Source organism: Sinocyclocheilus grahami, unplaced genomic scaffold (genome assembly GCF_001515645.1).
Source record: "Sinocyclocheilus grahami isolate Dianchi unplaced genomic scaffold, SAMN03320097.WGS_v1.1 scaffold543.1, whole genome shotgun sequence".
Taxonomy (NCBI): Eukaryota; Metazoa; Chordata; class Actinopteri; order Cypriniformes; family Cyprinidae; genus Sinocyclocheilus; species Sinocyclocheilus grahami.
Genome location: NW_015505722.1, coordinates 24,431 through 38,667, shown reverse-complemented (window position 1 = coordinate 38,667; position 14,237 = coordinate 24,431). Strand labels below are relative to the sequence as shown.

Below are 14,237 nucleotides of genomic sequence, written 5' to 3'. Positions count from 1 at the left end.
TACACTGCCAAAAGCACCAAAAGTTGGTTAAATGTCTAATGGTGTTGGTGTGCTTGACTGGCCAGCAAACTCACCAGACCTGAACCCCATAGAGAATATATGGGGTATTGTCAAGAGGAAAATGAGAAACAAGAGACCAAAAAATGCAGATGAGCTGAAGGCCACTGTCAAAGATACCTGGGCTTCCATACCACCTCAGCAGTGCCACAAACTGATCACCTCCATGCCACGCCGAATTGAGGCAGTAATTAAAGCAAAAGGAGCCCCTACCAAGTATTGAGTACATGTACAGTAAATGAACATACTTTCCAGAAGGCCAACAATTCACTAAAAATGTTTTTATTGGTCTTATGACGTATTCTAATTTGTTGAGATTGATGGGTTTTTGTTAAATGTGAGACAAAATCATCACAATTAAAAGAACCAAAGACTTAAACTACTTCAGTCTGTGTGCATTGAATTTATTTAATACATGAGTTTCACAATTTGAGTTGAATTTCTGAAATAAATGAACTTTTCCACGACATTCTAATTTATTGAGATGCACCTGTATAGCCATGACATTTTAGTGATGTCTTGTATTTGCATTGTAAAGTAATTCCTTGAAGTAAGTTAATCAAAGTGGTTTGTACGTTGCAGTATATTAAAACAACTTTTATTTTATTTTAAATGATTAAAAACTTCTTGCTGACAGATGCGTAAAACCAAGTGGTTTGAAGAATAGTGGCAAAGACTGGTAAAGATTTTAAATGACAATTAATTCGTTTTTTTATGTCATCTAATGATTCTTGTTTTAAATATGCCTGACAAGCTTTTTTTGGTATACAAACTGTTACACTGAATGGCTTTTTTTCTGAAAAGCATGGATAAATTTGTAGGATCATTATTTTTTGCTCAGAAAAATTTTATTAAACAGTTCACATTATGAGGTACGAAAAATTATGATGCTGTATTAAACATTTTTTGATACTTGAAAACCTTTTTGGTATATACATATGTGCACATTACATCTCAGTATATCCAATCTTAATTTTTTTTTTTTTTTTTCTAAAAACACTAAATGTAATAAAATTATAGTTGTTTCCTACCCAAGGTGTACTATGTTTTCTAGGCTTGTTATGATTTGTCAATTCTTACATGATTCGTCAATCAAAACATAGCATCCCTGTTGCATTAACCCAATTTTTTTTTTTTTCAGGAGCACAGAATGCTAGAGATTTAACAAGGCCTTACCCTTTCGGTCAAATACTGCTTTGCAAACATCATTAACAGCTTTAACTTGTTGATGCTGGCAAATGGCCACAGTATAAGCAGTATAATGCATGGCTAGCTGTGCATTAAACAATTTTACTGCACTCCACGGAGGCAACCGCATTCTGAACAAAACAAAAAAGCTAAACTAATCACAGCAAAGCAAAACTAATAAAAACAAAAAGAAACGCTCCGGTTACTGACGTAACCTCGGTTCCCTGAGATAAGGGAACGAGCGTTGTGTATGGGGAAAACTCCTGTTTTACTCTGTACTGAAGCCTGATTTGTTAATGTTTGTGTAGCTGCACAAACCAATGGCGCTTTAGCCCGCCAGAAAGGGCTCGCAACGCCATTCATCAGATCATTCGACTGAAGCGACAGTCATCGTTTCGCGCAGCTTATAGCGCGGCAAGTGACAACGCTCGTTCCCTTATCTCAGGTAACCGAGGTTACGTCAGCAACCGAAGCGTTCCCTTTCGAACGTTCACTTCACGTTCTGTATGGGGAACGCATCCAATCACGCCGTGCTATGAGCAGATACAGGATCTCCTGCTCTGCGAGCCCAGTCTCGGAGCACTAATAAGGACCCCCAAAAAACCTGAGCGCATTGCGCCCCAAGCTGGTAGCTGAGGGCTCTAATATAACCACTTCGCCCAAAGGGAAGTGTGGAACATTAAACAGACAAAACTTTCACGTGCAAAGAAAAGACCTAAGTTATAAAATCTGGCAAATGTGGACGGTGACGACCAGCCAGCAGCCGCACAAATCTCACCAATAGATATTCAACAATCCAGTGAGAAAGTCGTTGCTTTGCGGCCGGCAGTCCATTATGCAATCCTCCAAAGCAAACGAATAACTGCTCAGACTGCGTAAACAGGCTAGAGCGCTCCAGGTATAGTTGAGAGCACCTTAGGAACATAACCATGTCTTTGTTTTAGGACGACCTTACAGTCATTAGGCCCAAACCCAAGACACGAGGCGCTGATTGACAGTGCCTGCAAGTCGCCCACTCGCTTAACTGACACCAAAGCCAGGAGGAGGACCGTTTTAAGCAATAAGGGCTGTAAATAGAGCGGGGCCACTAGGAGGAGAGAGCACTTGGTCTCCCTGAACCGCCTGACGACCTGAGGATAGGCGAGCACTGGGCCAATCGTGGGCCAGAGCATCTCGCTGTCTCGAAAAATATGTTGGGCAGTGAGAGTTGTCTTCTGTGGCAAAGAGGTCGACCTCTGCCCTCCCGAAGACTGACCAGATCTCTTGAACCGTTTGAGGGTGTAGCGTCCATTCGCCCGGGACTACCTTGCCTCTGGACAGCATGTCTGCGCCAAGGTTCAATCTGCCCGGCACATGAACTGCCCTTAGCGAGAGGAGTTCTTTGTGTGCCCAAAAGAAGCGGCGACAAGCCATCCTGCAAAGAGTGTGTGACCTCAGACCGCCTTGGTGATTGATATAAGCCACCACCGTCATTGCTGTCTGACCGGACCAAGACGTGGTGCCCTTTCAAGTCTAGAAGGAAGGTTTTCCGGGCTAAGAAAACCGCCAACATTTCTAGGCCGTTGATATGCAGGCGTTTGAGGATGTAGCGTCCATTCCCCTGGAGCTACATTACCTCTGGACAGCATATCTGCACCCAGGTTCAGTCTGCCTGGCACATGAACCGCCCTTAGTGAGAGGAGTTTGTTCTGTGCCCAAAGAAGGAGGCGACGAGCCATCCTGTAAGGAAGGGGGGACCTAAGACCAGCTTGGTGATTGATGTAGACTACCACCGTCATGCTGTCCGACTGGACAAAAACGTGGTGCCCCCTCAAGTCCGGCAGGAAGGTTTTCAGGACTAAAAAAAACACAGACATTTCTAGGCAGTTGATATGCAGGCGTTGCTCTGGGGCTGACCAGGAGCCGAACGCCGGATTTCCCTCCAACAGGGCGCCCCAAACTGTGTTGGAAGCATCTGTCGTGACTACCTTCCTTCTGGAGGTCACGCCTAACCTCATTCCTGTTTGGAACAGGTGAGACGTCGTCCAGGGGGCCACAGCCTTGATACAGCGGTGGTCTACCCTGACAGGAAACTGCCCCAGGCATCAGGCATGGGGTGGAGTGGAGTGCGGGTCTTGAGCCAAAACTGAAGGGGCCGCATGTGAAACAGGCCCAGAGGAATCACAGAGGCAGTGGCCACCATAAGGCCAAGCAACCTCTGAAAAACCTTTAGGGGGCGTGTCGTCCCCGGTTTGAGAGATGCCGCCAATCGCTGAATAGTCAGGGATCGTTCCGGCGTAACACATGCCTGCATTTGGGCGGAGTATAAAATCGTTCCCAGAAAGACCGCTCGCTGCCTGGGTAACAACTGACAATTGTGCGGGTTGATGATCAACCCAAGGCACTCCAAGTGGCTGAGTAACAGCTCTCTGTGAGCAGCCAACTCCCATTCTGACCTGGCTAGAACCAGCCAATCATCGAGGTTGTTCAAAACACGGATTCCCATCTGTCTCCGAGGGGAAAGAGCCACATCTACACACTTTGTGAAAGTGCGCGGGGCCAGAGACAGTCCAAACGGAAGGACTGTGTACTAATAGGCCACTCCCTCCAACGCGAATCTCAAGAACGGTCTGTGATGGGTGGGGCTATGTGAATGTGAAAGTATGCATCTTTCAGATCCACAGTCAAAAACCAGTCCTCGGGGGAAATGTGCGCGAGAATCTGTTTTATAGTTAACATCTTGAACGACCGGCGCATAAGCGAGTGGTTCAGATGCCTGAGAAATCCAGAATGGGTCTGAACCCACCATCTTTCTTTGGGACGAGGAACTCGCTGTTCGCTGGGGGCACTATTTCCACAGCGTCTTTTGCAAGCAACGTCTGCACCTCCTGTCGGAGAATGAGTGTTTCGTTGTCCGGAACAGAAGTTTGAATGATGCCTCTGAAGCGAGGTGGCCTGCGAGCGAATTGGAGGGAGAAACCTAGTCAAATTGTTTTTAAAACAATTTTGGGCTGCCCATGATGGAAGCTTGGCTTGAAACACCTGGAGAACCGCCATTGTATGCAGCGCCGAACCGGCTGCATAAGCTCTGTTGGCAAGCGCTTAGGTGGACCTGTAGGGCTTACTGTATCCCTTGTCGTCAGCGCCATCAACGGAGGTGAGAGCTGCTGCTGTAGAGGGATTTACCCGGGCCGAGTAGGGGGCGCGCCACATCTTGGTGAGCTCGTCATGAACTGCAGGCAAGAACGGGGTGGGGCGTTGGTGAGAGGATTGTTGACAGCTTCCCGGCAGGTACCACTCGTCCAACAGGCCGTGGGCGGGCTCTTCCGGAGCCGACCACTCGAGGACCAGATCCTCCACCGCCTTCGACAAGAAGCGGATGAGTTTGACGTCCGGCTTCGGCCTCTGAGCTTGAGAGGGGGGAGGGACTTCGGGCTCGTCGCCAGAATTTCCCCACTCTTCCGTATCAGACGCCGCCAAGGACATGGAGTCGTCGGCAATACCTTGAACAAATCAGGCTTCAGTACAGAGTAAAACAGGAGTTTTCCCCATACACGACGGGAAGTGAATGTTCGAAAGGGAACTAATCACAGCAAAGCAAAACTAATTACAGCAAAGCAAAACTAATCAAAACAAAACTAAAAAACTAATCAAAACAAAATAAAAATAAACAAAACAAAACTAATCAAAACAAAATAAAACTAAACAAAACAAAACAGGAGGGTAAAAGCAAATTCTAAGCCAGGATTGCATTCTTTGTTTTGGGATGGATGGATGGACTTCGTAATTGTTTATTTGTGTGTGTGATGTTTTTTATGCTTACATGAGTACTGCACTATTAGCTTACTGCAATAAAGCATGTGTTTTACCGTAGCAAACTTGACTGACATAAGTATGCAAACTTTTCTCAGAGACAGGAAAAAAAACTAGTTTTGGTGAGAACATTTGCTGGCATTTTTTGTTGCATATCTTTGTCACTTTATTGCATTGCTCTTGGTTTGAACACCTTGAGTCAGGAATTTGTCCACAAGCAATCAATACACAGCGAACGCTTGGCGAAATTAAACATCATAGGCGATCAACTTCACTTCACAGCATATGTCGTGTGACTGAGTTAATTAAACACTACAAAAACCTGATGAGAACAAAGCAAAGATAAGTACATGGAAATGTTTCCTGTGCCTACCTGAACATACTGAGGGTGAAGAACAAAGAGAACAGGAGTGAGAGGAGAAAGAAAATAATTGAGGGAGCGGGCAAGGTAAGGTGGGGGTTTACAAACGGCTACAAAAGAAAAGACAGAAAAATGGCAAAAGCAACTGTGATTGAATTAAGCTCCAATGGTAGTAACTGTTAATGTGTGCGCATGCTAGCAGTGCCTGCAGACATCTCGACAGAAACAGAAACAGGGAGGCGTGGCGTGGACTCACCAGCTGCCTGCTGCCATTCACACCTGAGCACCTCTCCATTCTGATGAGAATTAATCTACTCCACCTCCTCTGGGACTCACGCTCACACACACACAGCCTGGGAACAGCTAATGAAGAAATACAACCTTGGCAAGGGAGAGAGAGGATATTCATTCATTCATTCACTCACTCACTCACTTCGGTATGATCACGGTGGTCTGGGTTACATGAGCATGAGGTGTGTATGAAAGAGCACTAGATAGCAGATGAGGTCATTCTAAAGGTCGAATCCTGCTTGGAAAAATCTGTAGCATTCAAATAAACCAAGATGTTAGATTTGTTATATCCAATCAACTGAGCATTAAATGTCATATGACTAGCAGAAAGCAAAACAAGACTAAAGAAAACAGAACAGAAAAAATGGAATGCAAATAAAAACAAAACAGAACAAAAAAAAACAAGCAATGCCTAGCACAGAAAAACAACACACAAAATAAATAAACTAAACAGAACAACTAAATACTTTTGAGAAGCAGGAAACTTGCATCCTGAAACAAAAGGTACCAAACACTTACTATACTTAAAGTTACTACACTAGTAACTATCATAAGGACAGACAGAGAAAAATATAAGTCCATGGAAATTTTCCTTAAGTCCAGTTTGGTTCAAAGCATCAGGAAGAAAGTACTCTCACCATCTAGTCCAGTGTTTGAAACAATCCCTACACTAACTATAGGTCAATGGGCCAAATAAATGCTTTGGGTCTCAAACTAATAGGTTAATCTTCCATTATAAGCTGACCAGCCCAGATGTGTTTGTAAGGCTGAGGCACAGACATGAGAAAGATCTGCACAAGCCTGAACTGTCACTTTAACCAACAAGCCATGACAGAAAAAGGAAAATGTAGGAAAAAAGGAAAACGTAGATGCATGCACACTTGCGCGCACACACTTCCATGTTTTATGGGTTCATTCTATAGGCGTAATGGTTTTTATACTGTACAAACTGTATTTTCTATCTTCTTACCCTAACCCTACCCATAAACCTACCCCTAACACAACTTCCTGCTGTTTTAGATAAAGACAAAAAACTTCATTCTGTATGATTTATAATTTTATGATTTTGTTTCCTCGTTGGGAATCAAAATTTACTGGTATTATTATCCTTGCGAGGACATTTGGTCCCTATAACGTAGGGAATACCAAGTACACACACATGGCTGTAACGAACAAATTCAGACCAAGTGTTGCTCCAGATAATCCATTTAAAAATTCTAAGCTAAGCGCTATACACTCCTAGACTCTATTTCAAACACCTTCTGATACACCACCAAACAAAGCAGAGCAAAGCAAAACAAAACAAAAAGAAATAAAAGCAAAACAAAAAAGCAAAGCAAATTTTTAAAAAAGCAAAACAAAACAAAACAAAAATCAACGCAAAATGAACAGAATGCAAAGCTTTGCAAAGCAAAGCATAGCATAAAAAACACAACAAGCGAAACGAGACAAAACAAAACAGGATAAAAAAAAAAAGCAAAGCAAAACAAGTCTAAATAAAAGCAAAGAAAAAAACAAAACCTCAAAAGGTACATTTATATGTACATTTTTAATGGGCGCAAATGTGCACAGACCAAAATTCTAAGGCAGTACTGCATTCTTTGCAGAGAGGGCAATCTCAAAATGACAAAAAATGACCTTTTATGCCTGTGTGAGTATTGCGTTGGTAGCTTAGCAACATGCTAAGAGCAAACTCCAGCAGAATCAATGAAATTGAGTTTCCTATGTGCTTCAGGTGCAATCGGTCACTTTTAAGGCTCCGTTTCAGTTAGGATAGTGCCTTAGAAAGCAGATGCCTATGTAGGCTGTAGGCAAGGCAACTAACTAGGTTTTGGAAAATATCCCAACACACATCTTTCTCAGGGTCACTTTGGGAAACAATGCTCAGAGATCCTGTAATCAGAAGCCACGGTCACACATTTTATACCTGTCAGCGTGTGGGAAAATAAGCGTTTAAGAAAGTCAGACTGACTGAAGATGGGTGGAGGGGGGTTTGGCTCTGGGACAGGGTGGGGGGTCACCTCCAGGGGTCTGGCTGCTGACCAAGCTGCTGCCGTTGCCCCGGGGCCAGCCAGGGGCCAGATGAGTCCTGCAGCCCCTCGAGGGCTTGGGGACACCGGCGGCATCTCCCCGTGCCCCACACAACCAGGACGTCACCTCTAATACTGCAACTCACTAAATATGGATTGTGAGCTGATGGAGCTGTGAAGGTCAAAGCCGTGCCGCAGTAAAACGAAGGAGGAAGATCCATGAACGAGGAAAGCATGGAGCAGAAAAGGAACCTGATTCAAAACATTTCGCTATGAATAGAGCCATGTCTGACAATGATATACCCGAAACGAGCAACATCAAAACAGCAATAATATTTAACTCATAATCAAATAATTGTATTAAAATACAAAAATATTTTTTTCCCCCTGAAAACGACAGTATAAGATGCTACATCTGAACTGACACAGTTCTCACAGAGCTGAGAAAATTCTAGAGACACGTCTCTATATTAAATCATAATTATGCCTCATTAGCCTAATTACTGATCACTGCAGGTCACCATCAAAAACTAATGAATGTTTACAGATAAAAAAAAAAAAACTGTATTGATATGATAATACAAGGCATACAAAGACACGCTGAAACTGTTAAATGCTTCACCTCTGCATCATATTAAATAACCTTATGTAACATGATGACAACAAATAATGGATAATACTACATAATAAATGTTCTTTGAGAGAATTTTAATTAATCCAGACTTCAAACCATTCATAATTCAAAATTAATTTTCAGGCCAAGGGGTGGTGAATGGACATACAGTATAGACCCCCTCGTATTTAAATGTAATGTAATTAGTGCTGTCAAACGATTAATCGCAATTAATCGCATCCCAAATAAAAGTTTGTTTACATAATATATTTGTGTGAACTGTGTATATGTATTATAACTGCGAATATGGATATATAAATACACACAACATGCAAGTATATATTTTAAAATTATGTATGTCATTCATTCATTCATTTTTTTTGCCAAACGTTTACACTGTTTTTTAAAAGTCAATTCAACTTTTATCCCAGCATGATGTGCACTACAACTTCCCGAAAGCTGGGAGCAGTAATTGATTTAACTAGGAGACTGTGAAGGACTTCCCAATTTGTGGCTTTGCGATTGATGGAATTATAGCTAAGGTTCGGCTACTTATTTATTGACCACAGAGAAGGATGAGGGGTCACAATGAAAGAGGAGAGACCTTTTGGCCCCTTCTCTGATGCGATAGTTCGTTAATGGAGCCGGGGACCGGGTGAAGGGGGGTCGGTCTCAGGACGGAGCAAGCAGAAAGCTTTTCACGATGAGCTAGCCAGCGTTCATCAAGGTGCACAATGAAACCTTGTATCACAGTCCTGTTGTATTGTGTATTACTTACAGTTTCCTGGCTTTGAAGAGCTCTGCAAACTCTCGGACGCTCCTCAAGGAAGCCAAATCCAGCGTCATGGCTTCAACACGGGCTTTGCGCTAGTGAAAGAGGAACAGAAAAAGAGAAAGCAGTAGATATTTACCAGCTACATACATCACTATCACACTGCTAACAAACTGAAAGCCAAAGCTCTAACTCACTGAACACTTTCCACCCCAAACCCTCCACTATATCTCATGGATGCCATGAAGAACTACTCCATCTCCTGTTCCCTAAATCAGGGGCGCATTTCCAATAGGGAATGTTGCACATTCTGTGGCGGGAGAGCATCTCAATATCCTCTTTATGGCATTTTTATGACCCTGTATCCGATCTCTGCTGCGTGCATCCTGTGCTTACACTAAGTAAACGGTAAGGCAGTGGCTCCCTTCTTTCATAATGTCCATAATGGCATATAGAACAGGCTCAAGGAGATAAATAATGTATGAGCAAAGCCAAATCCACAATAATGGTCTCTCTCAGTGCTGGCTTTTAGGTGCACCTTTGATCATACCAGAACACGATCGATATTAAGGAAGACACATAAATCACTCCACAAAGAAAGGATCATAGTCTCACTGGTCAGAGGTCAGCTCAAGTTCTCCTGAGGTAAAGTCAGTGGGAAAGTATGAGGTTTTAGTGTACAGATGCACCAAAAACAAATAAATACATACATTTAAAAAAAAAAAAATGTTTATTTATTTATTTATAATCTTGAATAAAGTTACTTGAAACATGTCTACAGCACTGGTCAAATGCCATTAAGAAAGGCTAACTAAATCATCAGAGATGATAATCAATATTTACCTTGTCATTTTTTTTCTTGTTTTTGTCTTCAAAAAAAAAAAAAAGGGTGAAATAGATTTTTTTCCCATTTATCAAATACATTAAATGTATTTGAATTTGAAGATAATTTTATTTGGGGGAAAATAAGAATAAATTAATTTTATTTATATTTATTACACATTCAAATAATGTAAAAATTAATATAAAATGATGAAATGTTTTAATTATATAATACTACTAATAGTAATAATAATAATAAAATAGTATTAATATTAATAACAATAATAATTGTTATTATTGTTATTATAATTATTATTATGCATTTTTAATAGTTGGTGTATGCAAAAAAAATGCATACTCTCTTCTCGCATAAAATAATTTCAACTCAAATCAGTATTTAATGTGAAATTATTATTAGAAACCATGCATAGAAGTAGATCATGCAATTTCAAATATTAGCATATAACAACTACAAAACTACAGAAAAAAATCACTTAGTTTACCTTATTACTAGTAAGCTAATACAGCTATATGCTGATAAAGAAAATTTCAGGTGTGTGTATTCACTGTGATTCCTTCTCACCACAAACAGCTGTGTGCTAACTTAGCAGGTTCCGCTAGTCCTGTACAGCATCTCTGATGAGGGATTTTTTGATGAATGACTGTATAAACTCTGCTAATATTACAGTGGGGTTAGGAGACATGGGGCAATTTAATTATGCCATGTACAGCACACCACTAGGTTAACAGGAAAAGCACCCCATCAGCATTTCTCCTATCAACAGCACGTCCACGAACCACTAACAATTGCTAATCAGCCTCTGCACAATTAGTGCCGTAGACGATTCTAGATGGCTACTGTACTATAAAGACTTCAGAGCAATCATGTTTAGTCTTGTCATACGCCCTCGATTGCAAACTGCTAGATATACAATAACTGTTCAACATCAGATTATTACTGTCCAAAGGGGTTGGACTAATACCCAGAGATGTTTATTTCAGCGTTATCGCCAACAAAAATTAGGACACTTGGTTATTAAAGACCATCAATATAAAATTAAAAAGGAAGTTGTGTTGACCCAACAAAATGCCCACAACAGAATTATTGGCTTCCATCTAATGACTCCAATACAAAACACACATATGCGGCAAAATACACTTTTTTTTACTGAATTAGAATTAAAACAACTCTTAAAGACAGAACGACAGAAAGAACGAAAGACAGAACGACAGAAAAAACAAAACGACAGAAAGACAGAAAGGACAGAAAGACAAAGGACAGAAGGACAGAAAGAAAGAAAGAAAGAAAGAAAGAAAGAAAGAAAGAAAGAAAGAAAGAAAGAAAGAAAGAAAGAAAGAAAGAAAGAAAGAAAGAAAGAAAGAAAGACAGAAAGAAAGACAAAGAAAGAAAGAAGGAGAGAAAGGACAGAAAGAAAGAACAAAGAAAGAACAAGGACAGAAAGACAGAATGACAGAAAGAAAAAGGACAGAAAGAACGACAGAAAGAAAGAAAGAAAGAAAGACAGAAAGAACGTCAGAAAGAAAGAACGACAGAAAGAAAGAAAAAGAACGACAGAAAGAAAGAAAAAGAACGACAGAAAGAAAAAAAGAAAAAGAACGACAGAAAGAAAGAAAAAGAACGACAGAACGAAAAAAAGAAAGAACGACAGAACGAAAGAAAGAACGACAGAACGAAAGAAAGAACGACAGAACGAAAGAAAGAACGACAGAAAGACAGAAAGAAAGACAGAACGAAAGAAAGAACGACAGAACGAAAGAAAGAACGACAGAACGAAAGAAAGAACGACAGAACGAAAGAAAAAAGAAAGAAAAAGAAAGAAAGAACGACAGAACGAAAGAAAGACAGAACGAAAAAAAGAAAGAACGACAGAACGAAAGAAAGAACGACAGAACGAAAGAAAGAACGACAGAACGAAAGAAAGAACGACAGAACGACAGAAAGAAAGAACGACAGAAAGAACGACAGAACGACAATGAAAGAATGACAGAAAGAAAGAACGACAGAAAGAAAGAAAAAGAACAGAAAGACAGAACGACAGAAAGAAAGAAAGACAGAACGACAAAGAAAGAAGGACAAAGACAAAGAACGACAGAACGACAAAGAAAGAAGGACAAAGACAGAACGACAGAACGACAAAGAAAGAAAAAGAAAGAAAGAACGACAGAAAGAAAGAAAAAGAAAGAAAGAACGACAGAACGAAAGAAAGAACGACAGAAAGAAAGAATGACAGAAAGAACGACAGAAAGACAGAACGACAGAAAGAAAGAACGACAGAAAGAAAGAATGACAGAAAGAACGACAGAAAGAAAAGAAAGAAAGAAAGAAAAAGAATGAAAGAAAGACAGAAAGACAGAACAACAAAAAGAACGACAAAAAGAAAGAGAACGACAGAAAGAACGAACGACAGAAAGAACGAACGACAGAAAGAACGAACGACAGAAAGAACGAACGACAGAAAGAACGAACGACAAAGACAGAACAACAAAGAAAAAGAACGAACGACAGAAAGAAAGAAAGAACGAATGACAGAAAGAAAAAGACAGAACGACAGAAAGAAAGAAAGAACGACAGAAAGACAGAAAGAACGACAGAAAGACAGAAAGAACGACAAAAAGAACGACAAAGACAGAACGACAGAAAGACAGAACGACAGAAAGAAAGAACGACAAAGAAAAAGAACGAACGACAGAAAGAAAGAAAGAACGAATGAGAGAAAGAAAAAGACAGAACGACAGAAAGAAAGAACGACAGAAAGACAGAAAGAATGACAAAAAGAACGACAAAGACAGAACGACAGAAAAAGAAAAAGAAAGAAAGAACGACAGAAAGAACGACAGAAAGAAGGACAGAAAGAAAGAAAGAAAGAAAGAACGACAAACAGAACGAAAGAAAGAAACAACAGAAAGACAGAATGACAGAAAAAAGAAAGAAAGAACGACAGACAGAAAGACAGAAAGAAAGACAGAACGACAAAGAAAGAATGACAGAAAGAAAGAACGACAGAAAGAAAGAAAGAACGACAGAAAGAAAGAACGACAGAAAGACAGAACGACAGAAAGACAGAACGACAGAAAGACAGAACGACAAAAAGAAAGAACGAACGACAGAAAGAAAGAAAAAGAACAGAAAGACAGAACGACAGAAAGAAAGAAAGACAGAACGACAAAGAAAGAAGGACAGAAAGACAAAGAACGACAGAACGACAAAGAAAGAAAAATAAAGAAAGAACGACAGAACGAAAGAAAGAAAGAAAAAGAACGAACAACAGAAAGACAGAACGACAGAAAGAAAGAACGACAGAACGACAGAAAGAACGAAAGAAAGAAAGAATGACAGAAACAGAACGACAGAAAGACAGAACAACAGAAAGAAAGAACGACAGAAAGAAAGAATGACAAAGAACGACAGAAAGAACGACAGAAAGAAAGAAAGAAAAAGAAAGAATGACAGAAAGAACGACAGAACAAGAGAAAGAAAGAACGACAGAAAGAAAGACAGAACAACAAAGAAAGAACGACAGAAAGAATGACAAAGAACGACAGAAAGTAAGAATGAAAGAAAGACAGAACAGACAGAAAGACAGAACAGAAAGAAAGAAAGACAGAAAGAACGACAGAAAGAATGACAAAGAACGACAGAAAGAACGACAGAAAGAATGACAGAACGACAGAAAGAAAGAATGACAGAAAGAACGACAGAAAGAAAGAAAGAAAAAGAAAGAATGACAGAAAGAACGACAGAACAACAGAAAGAAAGAACGACAGAAAGAAAGACAGAACAACAGAAAGAATGACAAAGAACGACAGAAAGTAAGAATGAAAGAAAGACAGAACAGACAGAAAGACAGAACAGAAAGAAAGAAAGACAGAAAGAAAGAATGACAGAAAGAACGACAGAAAGAAAGAAAGAAAAAGAAAGAATGACAGAAAGAACGACAGAACAACAGAAAGAAAGAACGACAGAAAGAAAGACAGAACAACAGAAAGAATGACAAAGAACGACAGAAAGTAAGAATGAAAGAAAGACAGAACAGACAGAAAGACAGAACAACAAAAAGAACGACAAAAAGAAAGAAAGAACGACAGAAATAAAGAACGAACAACAGAAAGAACGAACGACAGAAAGACAGAACGACAAAGAAAAAGAACGAACGACAGAAAGAAAGAAAGAACGAACGACAGAAAGAAAGAACGACAGAAAGACAGAAAAAGAAAAAGAAAGAACGACAGAAAGAAAGAACGACAGAAAGAAAGAAAGAAAGAAAGACAGAAAAACAGAAAAAAAGAAAG

General features: G+C 40.2%; 2 protein-coding genes across 3 annotated transcripts in view; one reads left to right on the top strand and one right to left on the bottom strand.

The window, feature by feature from the left end:
• LOC107555694 (WW domain-containing oxidoreductase-like) overlaps positions 1 to 14,237 on the bottom strand; it is a 174,385-nt gene that overhangs the window by 153,780 nt on the left and 6,368 nt on the right. For both annotated transcript variants that reach the window (XM_016238562.1, XM_016238561.1), the window contains exon 2: positions 9,111 to 9,199. In XM_016238562.1, the coding sequence (XP_016094048.1) occupies positions 9,111 to 9,178 (68 nt within the window). In that variant the 5' untranslated portion in view covers positions 9,179 to 9,199. The remainder of the gene's footprint in view (positions 1 to 9,110; positions 9,200 to 14,237) is intronic.
• LOC107555674 (putative uncharacterized protein DDB_G0271982) overlaps positions 10,629 to 14,237 on the top strand; it is a 23,649-nt gene continuing 20,040 nt past the window's right edge. The window contains 4 exon segments of the mRNA XM_016238542.1: positions 10,629 to 10,668; positions 12,003 to 12,100; positions 12,227 to 12,295; positions 12,542 to 12,592. Coding sequence (XP_016094028.1) covers positions 10,629 to 10,668; positions 12,003 to 12,100; positions 12,227 to 12,295; positions 12,542 to 12,592 — 258 coding nt within the window.